A 13,005-nucleotide genomic window follows, 5' to 3' on the forward strand; every position below is an offset into this window, starting at 1 on the left:
TCAGGGGAAAAGGACTTCCAGAAAATACCAGAACATACTGGCAATACCTTTTAGAAAATGAGGATAGCAATCAGAGTGTTCCTTGTTTATTTTAAATCCTACTGCTGCCTTAGCACACATTAGCTGAATCTGTTCTCTGCTTAGCTGCCTTGTGGGCTTGCCATCTTTGCTCTTTCTCTTAGCCCGTACTCAATTTTAAGCTGCAATTTGAGTATTTACATTCTATATCACTTTCACAAACCTGAACACTTGAAATTGCCAGAAATTATTTTTTACTCAGTAGCATCATCACTTTGCCAGAGTATTTGTGTTCGTTCATTTGTTCCCTCATTCTGTAAAATCATGGCACCCACAATGATCTGGCCACTCGTCTGCATTCTGAGGATGCTGTATTTAAAAAGATAAACAGGGCCTCTGCCCTTCTGGAGCTTAGCATGTAGTAGAGTGAAATAGACAACCAACAGATGTTTGGTAGTGATGAGTACCCTGATGAAAGTTTAACAGAGAGATGAGTGGAGATGACTGGGATGCCATCTGATAGGCTTGGTCAGAAAGAAGCCTCTTGAGAGGAGGTGACACAGACGCTGGGAGCTGGATGAGAGGGAGCCAGCTGTATGAAGATCTTGGGGAAATTATTCCACGTGCTAGAAACAAAGGCCATAGGATGGGAACGAATTTGGAACATTCAGGGAACATACCAGAGTGACTGAGGGTTGGGCGTAACAAATAAGGTCAGAGAAGTTGGCTGGGACAGAAGCACATGGTCTACAGTCTAGGTGTCATGAGAGCTATAGGAGGAGAATGAAATGATCACATACATATTTTCAAGGCTCACTCTGGCTGTTCTGGGGAGTAAGGATTACAAGAGTAGAAGCAGGGGCATGAGTAAAGCCTGGGGCAGTGAGTGGTTGAGGAGAAAGGATGGTGGTTTAGAGTGGTATCACTGGAGAAAGAGAGATGAAATTAGCTTATGTTTTGAAGACCGTGTCAGCAGCTTATTGCTTATGGAAGAAAATGAAGAAAAGAGAAGAATCAGGGGCACCACCTAGTTTTTGTCTGAGCAAGTTGTCCTTGTTGCCACGAGCTTAGAGAAGAAGGCAAGTCTGTAGGTACAGATTGGGGCACCATTGGCTTCGGAATGATATTTCCTAAGGGGGAGCATGTGTATGTCTGTATTTGATGCTGAGGGACAGAAAAGTTTTTGAGATGAGGAAAATCTGTAGTTAAAAATTTTGCAAAGTATCAGTTGGTGGTTCTAAAGTGGAGTGGTTGAGCTCCAGGTACCCACAGGTAAATCAGACGGAAGCTGTAGCAATGCACCTACTGCAGCCTGCGTGCGTCCTCATGGTGCAAACAGTGAGGTTTTCAATCATTTCTTGGCCCCGCCTCTGCATACTGGCAACTGGCAACGGCCCATCCTAAAAATGCCACCTACCCCAGTATTTGTCCTGCCCAGAGCTGTTTGGTGAGACATCCGATCTCAGCTGAATAAATAGTTCTTGATACACGAAGGCATCTTTTTGCAAAACACCAAGTCCCCTGACTTCTTAAGACCAGGACTAGAATAAGCATCTATTTGTTCATATTCTCCGGGTCCAGTTTTCTTCAAAAACTTCATTTTTCAACCAAGCCAGAAGCCTCATAGTAACTCCCACTCTGTCAAAACCAAAATCCATTTGATTACCCAAACCAACATTGTTCCCCCTAAATACTTCTCGCCAATGTTGGCTCTTCATCCCCCATGCCCTCGGCATCTTTTGCCTGAACTATTAACCTACACGCCTAACTGATCTCTTTGGATTCAGATCCCTTTCTGGCCCTGCGCGCATCCAGTCCTTGCCATGCCTGCAGTGATCTCTGTAAAATGCAAGGGGGGTGCTCTTCTCTTTGTAATCCTACCAGATCTTGCTGTTGTTCCGAAGTCTCAAGCCCTAAGCACAGTTTACAAGGAGGCCTTTTGCAAGACTCCTGCTTTCCCACCTCTGTGGATCCTGCATTCCAGCCACCCTGAACGTGGGTTTTCCAAAAATACCTTGTTCACCAGGAAAACGAATTCTGAGAAATTCGGTTTAGGAATTCTCTACTGCAGAGCCTTCCCTGCAGTCCCCCATTCCATCCACCTCTTCTTCCTCTCTGATCATATGCCACTGTATGAACCACACTATCACCCTCATCACCATTTATGGTCATCCTTTTTTTTTTTTAACCTGTGTGTCTATCTTCCCACCTTGCCATCTCTAGATGGAGACCCTCCATCATGAGGATCATCGTTTCCTGGTTGCCAGCACGGCATGTGGCACGGCCGGCTAAAGCATATGTATTGATCAATGAAATAAATCATCTCTTTCAACATCTTCATCTTGGCGGTGGGAAAACTCAGGCTCGGTCTGAGGCTTAGATTGCACTGCAAATTTAAGCTAGGATCAGAGCTCTGGTCTCGACTTGGGTGGTTTCCCCTTTCACTTTTTCATGGCTGTTTCTCATTCCTTATTTAGTTTTTTTTTTTAAGATTTTATTTATTTATTCATGAGACACACACAGAGGAGGGGGGGGAATAGAGAGGTAGAGACACAGGCAGAGGGAGAAGCAGGCTCCATGCAGGGAGCCCGACGTGGGACTCGATCTGGGGTCTCCAGGATCATACCCTAGGCTGAAGGCGGCGCTAAACCGCTGAGCCACCCGGACTGCCCGTTATTCAGTACTTTATGACAAGTAGAAATATTCAGATTCAGAGGGCAACAAGAATTTTTTTTCATGTTAGAAACATCTTTAAACATTGGCTACATCATTTCTACCCTTTCTCTGCTTAGAATTATTACATTGGACAAAATGTTTGAAGGATAATGGTAAAATACTGACCTGAATTTCAGAGGTTTGGGACCTGTTCTGTCACTCTCTAATTATGTGATCTGGGGCAAGATCGAGTCCCTCATGCCTGCTCTTGCCTCTATATTTCACAAGAATGATATGAAAATAAATGGAGGAGATTATGTAGCAAAGCTCTTTATGCTCTGGAAGACAAGATGTTACAAAATGCCTCAGTGGTATTATTTTCACTGTTCACTTTTCTCTTAAATGTAGCCTCTTTTATTGATGCTTTTAAAATGTGTATGTGATGGCTTTCCTTTTCTCTTGTTTCCACAAACCATATAGTATTATGAGGGATTAGGGTTCTAGTTCTTACCTCCACCTGACGTTTCCGTATATGCCCTTCCCTCTGATCCACTGGATTCTGAATTTAATTATCAGGCTTACATTAACACCCTGTCTCTTTGCTTTCTTCCTGCCTAGCAGTTCTTCATGGATGAGTGAAAAGAGCTTGATTAATAAAAGCTTGCCCTTTTAGATTTCCTTGTAATTAGTCCAATAAAAAAGGGTCACCTCCTGGATGGGCTTTGTGTGGGTAATTTTTTTTTTAATTCTTTGTCCTTTGGATGTGCTAATTCAGTGGCTTTTTTGTTTCTTGTGTATATTGATGGATTTGAAAATCAATCTTCTCATTTTTATTGCCATGCCTTCAAAGACACGAGCACCCACAAACATCACAACTCTGGAAATAGGATTTGGAACAAGATTTAAATGCGGGGTCTGTGGTTTAACAGGATTAAGGCATATGACATTCTCAGATGAACAGAGAATAAATATCTTTTTCTCTTTAATCTGTTAGTTGGCTCAACAGGTACTGAATTTTAAATGGCACTGCGCAAAGTGTCAATCCATGTTGGTATAAAAAGTTAAATCGTTTATCTTTCTAAGAGCTAAGAAGCTGGACCTCCCCACGATCATAGCAGCCGTGGGTCCAGGGTCCCAAAGCACACATCAGAATGTGCCTCCTGATGAAAATAAGAGGAGATTGTTTACTCTATAGGAAATGTCCATCAAAGCAAATCTAGCGGTGTAATTGGCCACAGAGGGAGATGTGGCCTCTGAAGTACTCAATGTAGATTTCTGTTCTCCAGTAATTTCTTAAGGCCTTTAAAACTGACCCAGGGTGAATAAATATTAAACAAACAAACAAAAAAACAAAAAACAAGTCCAGGGAACTCAGTGGAAAAAGCAGAGGCTTTGGGATCAGGGGATGCTAGTTCAAATTCTGTCTGCTACATTTATTGGCTCTTTGGCTTAAGGGAATCATTAAACTCCTCACCACCATTTTCCTCTGAGGCAAAATAAACAAAAATAACTCCTCAGAGCTCAGCAGATTGAAATTTAAATGTGTTAATTAGGGTTAAAGGTCTGGGCAGAGCAGGATCATATATGTCAGCTATTATTTTTATTAAAATGCCAACTTCTAATTAGCCACTTCCTCAGTGACAGTCATCCAGACGTCATTTACGTCTGACTTTGCCTCATGTGTGTTATGTGCCACCTCATGACAGAAAGAACCAGATACAGAATTAGAAAGGGGCACTGAAATCAATAGTTTGCTCCCAGGCATGCCTTGTTATATTGCTGGTAAATAATTCATCCTCTGGTGGTAGAGGGAGGTCTCCAAAGTGATTCTCCACCAACTCTTTTTTTTTTTTTTTTTTTTTAAACACTTCTCTCCAAAGGGAAACGGAAGTCCTGATTTCCTCAGGAAATGGATGGTGTCCTTTGGTAGAACCACCTTTCAATGATGTCTTATATTCTTAAGCTTTTTATACTTTCACACAGTTGTATACATATCATTTCATTTATTCCTCATAACCATCCTGTGAGATGTTCTAAAAGATACTATTATTTATCCTTTAAAATGAGGAGAGGCAGATTAGAGATTAAAGAATCACCCTGCTTATTTTCATTTTTTGGTTACTGCATATCAACTCTATGACCCTAGGCAAATTAGTTAATATCTCTGTGCCTCGATTTCCTGATCTATAATATAAGGCTTGCTATTAATACCTGTCCCAGGGCTCTTGAGAGGATTACAGGTGCCAATACATACAAAGCTCTGAGGATAGTGTTTAGCAGACTCAAGAGATCTGGGCTCTTATTATTTTAAGGAGATGGCAAAGCTAGTTTATGTAAGACTGGAGTTTATGTGTAGCCAATGTTAATTATCTCCTTAATATCTAGAAAGTGTTTTGACCTCTTTGTAGACAACACAATTGAGACCAAAATTCCCCGGTATGCTATACTAAACGGACCTTCATATCTCTCCTGCACCCCTTCTGTTCACTCCTCTTCCTTTACCTCCCTTTTAAATGTTTGTGTTCATGTTCAAAGTTCCATCTCCTTTTGTATAATCTCCTTTAATGAAAACAGCCTTCTCCACAATTTAAGTCCTTACCTTTTTGCTGATGACAGCTGGATTGATCACTTCCTCTTCTGGGTCTCCATCAAGTATTTTTATCACAACCATTGAGAGAGAGAGAGAGAGAGAGAGTGTGTGTGTGTGTGTGTGTGTGTGTGTGTGAACACGCACGTGCTCGTGCACGTCTTTATCTTTTAGGCTCTAAGTCCCCAGTACCTTGCAAAAGACCTGGCCATACATAGTAGGCACTCAAGAAATGTTTGAAGAAGGAAGACTGAAAGGAGTGGGGCATGGTTTTAAACTGAAATGTTCAAATTCTCTTAGAATATTTTCTGGAATGTTTTAAGAGTTTTTCCAAAATTTGCTCTATTAAAATAGTTTATAATTGGAAGTCTGACCTATTTTGAGCACTTATTCTGTGCCAAGCACTATGCTAATACTGGGAATATAAAGGTGCTCTTGAGGAGCTTCTGTCTTTACCGGAAGAGTGCAGACTCTTGAATGAGTTGGCAGGTATGTTGTGGCTGTGTGTTGTTGGCCTTTTATAAAGAGGATGTCACTTCTCTGTCATAGGTAGGGCTTTCTGTGCCTATTTGAAGATTTAGATATTGCCTCATGTATTGGCCTTCAGAGCTAACGCTGTTCAAGATAATGGAATTCATGAGTAGAAATTACTTACATTTTTAAAGTTCATTTATAAGTTTTAAAGAAATGTGTCTGATCTTCATTGCTTTTGCCCCTTCAGTGCTTCTCCTAATGTGGTTTGCCATGTATATACACTGAAAAATAATTGCACTAATAGAATCCCATCATTGTTTGCCCAGGTACATATACGCACATCTAACTATGGAAATACAGTATTTTTGTTTGCTGGTTTCCCCTGTGAATCTTTACCAACCTGATGCTACTCCACTGTGAAGTGACACTAGAATGCTTATTTCTCTCTGGGTTGAGAGACCCATTCTGAAGTTGTCAGACATTTATTAAGAACCTTTTACCTGGTATAGGCAGCATGTACTGCCTGCTTAATAGGACATTACTGTCCTTGAAATGTAAAAATGATGCATCATTTATCACAGGGCCACTCATGTTTTTCACTGCTATTGATTCAGTTGTGTAGTGACATGCCCTTGACTTGTGTGCTTTCAAACTGTTGGGTATTTTGAAAATAGCATTGAGTTAAATCAGAATCATGGTGCCATTATTGCTTGACATTGTCTGAAACAGTGCCTTGCTCTTGCAAGTTGGCACTTATCAATAGATTTAGAGCCTCTGATTCTAGAAATTATAGATGTGCAGCACAATAACAAATGTTGACAAAGGAGCATTTTCTTTTTCTTTTTGCACATGGTACTTTGATTTAGTATGTGAAATATAGTAATTCTCGCACATGATGCTTTCACAAACTATGAAACCAGTCATTGTCACAATCTGGGTTTAACATGACCTTTGTTAGATACCTATTGGGGATATAATAATTATATTTAATACTTTTAAAAATGCGTGGTTATAGTTATATGAGTTAGAGTATATCCTTCAGCCCTCATTCCAGTTGATCTTAGTATCACATGATTTAGTACACTGGAGGAGGAAAACCAGAACCTACTTCATAGCTGTTGTCAGAGCCCCATTCGTGGTGACTTCTTTCACAACTTCATGATTCCTTGCTCTACAAGGAATCCTTTCCTTACAAGAAACATATCCTTTAAATGAATATGCATTTGCAATATGCATCCTTTAAATGAATATGCATTTGTAATATGCATTCTCTATTCTCTTATAGTCCCCAGGAATCAAAGAGCACATGCATAAAAATAACCCCATACTATAGACAATTTATGGTAAAGAACCATGTTTTAAAGATGAATACAAATGCATTAACCGCAACTTCTCATAAGTAATAAATGAGTAAGTTTTTCTAATCAATAAATAATAGCTATAATTGTAGGTCCTCATAAAAATGACTGATTATATTAGCAGGCCTTGGTCCAGAGGATGTACCTGGCTAAAGCTGGAAGATCTGTACCTCTAGGTGCAACCATCATCTCAGGATTTAACGCCAGGATGCATAAATACCAGCATTCTTCATTTCTGAAGAGTTAGCCCTCACTGAAGCCTTCTCCACAATTTAAGTCCTCAACTGGTGACACTCAGAAAATAATGAGCTCAAATATTAAAGAAGAAGGACATACACAAACATTCACCCCGTGTGTATATCTGTATCTGTATCTGTATCTGTAATTTGTATCTGTGTGTCACACTGTAGTTCTGTTTCTTAATATCCTGATACAGATTTTGCAAGTGATGACCATGCTGCTGTCATGCTAGCTCAGACAGTACTTGCTGCCCTCCCTCCCTTTCTGACATTGTACTTCCAGGCATGCACCCCAGCTCTGGAGTGGTTCACCAATACCGCCACCACCCTACCCCATTCTAGCTGACCAAAGCTCCAAGACCTCCAACACCCGGGCCCCTGCTACCTATTCTCCACTCCTACCACTGATTTCCCAAAACGTGTTCCTTAAAAACCTGTCTTGAAAAAGATCCCTACTAGAAGGGACATATATCTATCCTTTTAAAATCCAATTTCAGGGGCACCTGGGTGGCTCAGTGGTTGAGCATCAGCCTTTGGCTCAAGTCGTGGTCCCAGGATCTGGGATCGAGACGCACATTGGGCTCCCGATAGAGAGTCTGCTTCTCCCTCTGCCTATGTCTCTGCCTCTGTCTCTGTCTCTCATGCATAAATAAATAAAATCTTAAAAAATAAAATCCTAGTTCAGCCATTGTCTTATGGGAAATTCACAGCCCACCTTTGGTGCATTAACATCAGGTATTATTGATCCCATTTTTGTCAGTGTCCAAAATAGAGATTCAGTGATTCATGCTATGTAACGAAGCCACTGTGCAACAGAGCTGGCCCACCTAGATCTTCTCATTACAGCTTTAGCACTGGATCACCTAACCTCTGCTGTCCAAAGTCAGATCTAAATTATTGTTTCTGGAAGGAGAATATAAAAAGCAGACAAACCAGCTCTATTTTATTTCAGTACAAAGATGCCTTAGATCTTGGCATTTGGATTTTTTTGAAGTAAGGAAGCATATTTATAGATAGAGGAAAAAAGTCTCCAGATCAACCTGAGAGGTTACTAGGGTTCTTAAAACTGCTTTTCAACACCTTTTTAAAGGTATAGATCAATTTCCTCTCTGGAATACTTGACATACAATTACTGCCTCAAGGAATTAGTGAATTAGAAGAACTCTCTGTACTTTCTAGTCATGAATTCTCTCCTTTTCTTGAATGCCACGACTGTCTTAGAAACCACCTTGGTTTTTCTCATTATCCCAGAGGGACTTTAAAAAAAGGTGATTGTTATGAAATTATTGGTGGTTCTGAAGCAAGCTATTGCCAAAACGATTCTTAAAATGTGCTTCTAGGATCAGCTTTTTCCAAACACACATAAATGCACATCAGTATATGTGCGACATGATACACATGCTAGGTCATTTGGTAGATTTTTTAAAGCCATTTCTTTTTTTTTTGAGATTATATTTATTTATTCATGATAGAGAGAGAGAGGCAGAGACACAGGCAGAGAGACAAGCAGGCTCCATGCAGGGAGCCTGACGCAGGACTCGATCCCGGGACTCCAGTATCACGCCCTGGGCCAAAGGCAGGCGCTAAACCACTGAGCCACCCAGGGATCCCTAGAAGCCATTTCAAAAGAAGTTTCCATGTAACTCTAATCAAATGAAGAATTGTTCCTTCTGGTACGTTTCTTCCCCCTCTTAATTTCTAAATACAATTTTTAAATTGTTAAATAACTATATAGTAAGTCTTTAAGCAAAGCTAAATTCTCTGGTGCTTTCAGGATCTTAAAACCGTAGTCTATTTTATAGAAGATAGCACTGATCAGACAGCAGAATTTAGGACTCTACATAAAAAGAGTCGATCCTGAGGGAAGTCATGGTAAACCCTTTCTGCCAATATTCTGCAAGAGTGAGTAACGGTAACAACACCTGCCGCATGCAGTCTGTAATTCATAGCGGAATAGGCCTCTTCCAAACTTGCTCATACTCTAGGCTCCAGATTTGGAATTAAGTACAACCAGAACTGAAGAAAGAGGAATCTGCTATCTAAAAAGGCTGGTGTCCTCAGTCCATTGGAAATGTAATATGCTCCCTCCTTCCTGCCTCCCGTCTAGGGGTTATTCTCATTTATAAGTGAAGAAACTAATAGAACAGTACTGGCTTTTCTTATATAGGAGAACAAAAGAGCAGAGGAAGGACGGAGCTAATGGCTAACTTACTTCCTTGTGCTGAGGAGAACACAACTAAACTGTGAGTCTCCCTGACTTAATAAAAGAGTAATGTGAAAGCAGTGAGAAACAGTCCCTCCTGTGAGCAGTAGGAAGCTGAGCCATATCGGGTTCCTCCCAGGGAGAGCAGACTCCCGTCTCTCCTGGCTGAAATGTCTCCTTAAAGGCAATACCAGATTGTACGACTTGAGCTGTTGTTCACAAGCATACGCTCCACCATTCCATATCCTCAGTGCTGAGAGGGTTAATATTACTCACCATCTACTGTTGGACCCTACACATTTTAAGGTTACTTAATCTGCCTAAGCTTTATTTTACTCATTTGTAAAATGGAATGCTAATGCCCCCCTCTTAGAGTGTTGGAAGAACTAAATAAGATGATACATGTGAAAGATTTAACCAAGTATCTGGCAAACATTTAGTTGCTCCATACATGTTAGCTATTGTTCTCTATTATGATTTGAATACCAAAAAGTTCAGGGAACAGAAAATTACCATTTGTCATACTCTAAGTAGAGGCGAGAATCTATATATGCTCTATCTTTTGAACTCAGATTTGACTGGAGCAAAGCTAGCAAGTAATTTCAGAGATTTGGTTCAGTTCTTAAAATGTTCTGCTTTTCCAAGTGAAAAATTGTGCATGTTCCACAGAATGCCCTAAATATTCAGGAATCTTACCCAAGTCTAATGCCTGTAGCAAGAATCTGAAATAATAAACACTGCCCTTGCTTCTATCGTGTTTTTCTTCTATCACCATCTCAATAGGCTTTCCAAGCTCTTTTAAAAGGTTAGTGTAAGTGGCTGCAGGAACGTGAAGTCTCTCGTCACTTGGTAGACTGCATGAGATATGGAACAGATGAGAGCAGAGATGAACAGTGCCTCCCTCACGACTGGATCTCTAGAGCCTAGTGCTATGCTCCCACATAGTAGGTGCTCAGTAAATGCTTGTTAAATACTAAATGAGTGACCAATCTCATGATGACATCTTCTTCCACAAGTTTGTTAAAACTAAACCTTGCATGGAATATTTCAAGAGATCAGAGTGGTATTTTATTGTATAAAATCACTTTCTATAAATTTAAGTTCGTAATTTGTTTTAAAGTCAGCCATGGAAAGCACTGGAACTATTGATAAACAAATGAAATTTATAATTGAGGGTCAAAGAGGAGAGTTATAGCCTTGCTCTATTAGCCCTACATACAGGAAATAATTCAAAATAGTCATCCCAGGGCTCTGAAAGTTCCCTGGTATGCGACTTAAGACGACAACTGCCATGAAGTTAAGAGAGAATGTGTTGTTGGGCTAAGAAACATAAGAATAACTGTGATCCAGGGGACCACAGTAGAAGTCTTTACTATTATTCTTTGTAAATCTGAAAGCTAAGTTCGTGTCCCACAATGAAACGAGAGTTTCAGGGCTTTGAAACCACGGTTGTATCTGACCAACCCAGAGTTTTTGCGGGTCTTGGGAGCATTGATGGCTCAACCCCCTCCCAGGGGCAGGGGCCAGTCTTGCAGGCTGCCTTATCGCACTTTGGTTTTTCTCTCCTCTAAGATGCAGACGAGTTTCTCTGTCTTCCAAGGAAACATTGTCAGGATGAATTGGAACATTACAAACAAATAAAACGTCTTTGGAGGAAATTTCACTTGTCGGAGAAGAGATGCTATAGGGATAGAAGGAGTTATTATAAACTTCTAAAAAATGGGATATGTAAAGATGTTAGCACTTGAGACTGTGTCCCATTTTATGCCTTATGTTTTCCTTTGCTCCTGGAATTTTTAGGCTTGTCTTACGGATGCGTAAATCGCATTAGCACTGGGGAAGCTTTTCATACATAAGTTGTACTGTCTGTCAGAGCAGATTGCTCTGCTGTTTTTCCTGCGTTTTCCTAAAATCTGCCCACACACTGATATGCTACAGAGGCTCTCACACTTAGACATATGCTAGAGCACAAAATGCTTTCCCCTCAGGACTCAGAGAGGGTGCTTCAAGAATGCTTTCCCTGATTCCTGCTTCTGGAGATAAAAGAGCATTTGGCAAAGAAAGTCCAACTAGTTGCTTTGAAATAATCAGGGATTGAATTCATGTAATAAAACTAACAGAGGCATGGCATGATCAGTTCTAAGTGACCTTCTGTGATAGGTCTGCTGCAGGTTTACCTTGCATATCTCCAAGGTGGGAAGGCTTCTTGTTACTTTAGCAGCATGCAAACAAGTCACAGGCTCTTGGTCCCGAAGCCCACAACACGGAATGATTCTACAAGTGCTGGGCCCTTGTAGGCCACCATACCAGCTCAGGACTGTACATACCTGTGCGTCTTAGCAAATTCTGATGATTCTTAGAAGATAATGTGTTTCTGCACAAGGGAAAAAGTCTGGTTTGGATTTGAAATGTAGGTTGCTTAAAAAATAAAGTTATCCAAGAATGTGCTAACCCCAGATAAATTTACAAATGTTTTTATCATTGGCAAAGCTACTTTAGAATGTTTTCTGATTGCTTATCATCAGCTGTATGTAAATGTAATAATGATTCAGAAATTATTAACAGTCTACAGTGGTGCCAAAGTGTCTCTAGAGAACATCAGATAACAATAATGAGAAAAGAAGCATAAATGGTGTGTTCATTCTCCCCACCTTTGCTCTCAAGCACTTGCAAACTTTTAGAGATATAAAGCTCCTCAAATATTTTATTGACTTTATGCTCTTTTATATCCTATATGGGCTATATGACAGACATTTCATTATTTTTTATTGAGAGATAATTTACATATACAACATGTTGGTTTGATACATTTAAGTATTGGCAGTACGACTACCATCTGAGCATTAGCTAAAACCTCTATCATGTCACATAATTACCATTTCTTTGTTGTGGTGAAAACAATTAAGGTCTAGTTTCTGAGCACCTTTGAAGTTTATAATACAGTATTGTTGGCTATATTGACATACATCTTTTAACTGAATTTTATTTGAGCACTTTTGCAATTTCCCTTGAGGTAAACAGTAACGTTTAATGTATTCCCAGACGAAAATTGAGAGACAGAGTGAGGTAAGATTTATTGAGGCTAGCCAACTAGCAAAGCTAGCCAAGGGTTAGGAACAGTCTTAAATGCTTTGCATGAATTAGCTCATTTAATCCTTGCAGCAATGCTCTAAGGCAAGTACATTTATTTGTCCCATTTTATAGAAGGGAAACTGAGGTATTATGGCCTCAAAATACTTGCCCTCAGCTTCCCAATTAGATGCGTGGGGCTCAGTGATCTGACTCTAGCCCCAAGCACTTAACTACAGACCTGCTCCTCTCCATAATAGATGACCAGCATCCAGAGTTAAAAAGTAATAATCATCAGGGTGCCTGGGTGACACAATCAGTTAGCATCTGATTCTTGATTTCAGCTCAGGTTGTGATCTCAGGGTCATGGGATTGAGCCCTGTGTTGGGGAGACTGCTTGGG

At 40.3% G+C, this 13,005-nt stretch overlaps 1 protein-coding gene across 18 annotated transcripts in view; it reads left to right on the forward strand.

Moving 5' to 3' along the window:
* Positions 1-13,005, forward strand: part of KLF12 (KLF transcription factor 12) — a 591,716-nt gene that overhangs the window by 526,978 nt on the left and 51,733 nt on the right. The window contains exon 9 of one of the 18 annotated variants that reach the window (XM_077855394.1): positions 7,214-7,439. The exons of 16 other annotated variants lie outside the window; for them this stretch is intronic. In XM_077855394.1, the coding sequence (XP_077711520.1) occupies positions 7,214-7,268 (55 nt within the window). In that variant the 3' untranslated portion in view covers positions 7,269-7,439. Of the gene's footprint in view, positions 1-7,213; positions 7,440-13,005 lie in introns of those variants that run through there. One more of the 18 variants, XM_077855395.1, reaches the window with a different exon arrangement.

This window comes from Canis aureus, chromosome 17 (assembly GCF_053574225.1).
Source record: "Canis aureus isolate CA01 chromosome 17, VMU_Caureus_v.1.0, whole genome shotgun sequence".
Taxonomy (NCBI): domain Eukaryota; kingdom Metazoa; phylum Chordata; class Mammalia; order Carnivora; family Canidae; genus Canis; species Canis aureus.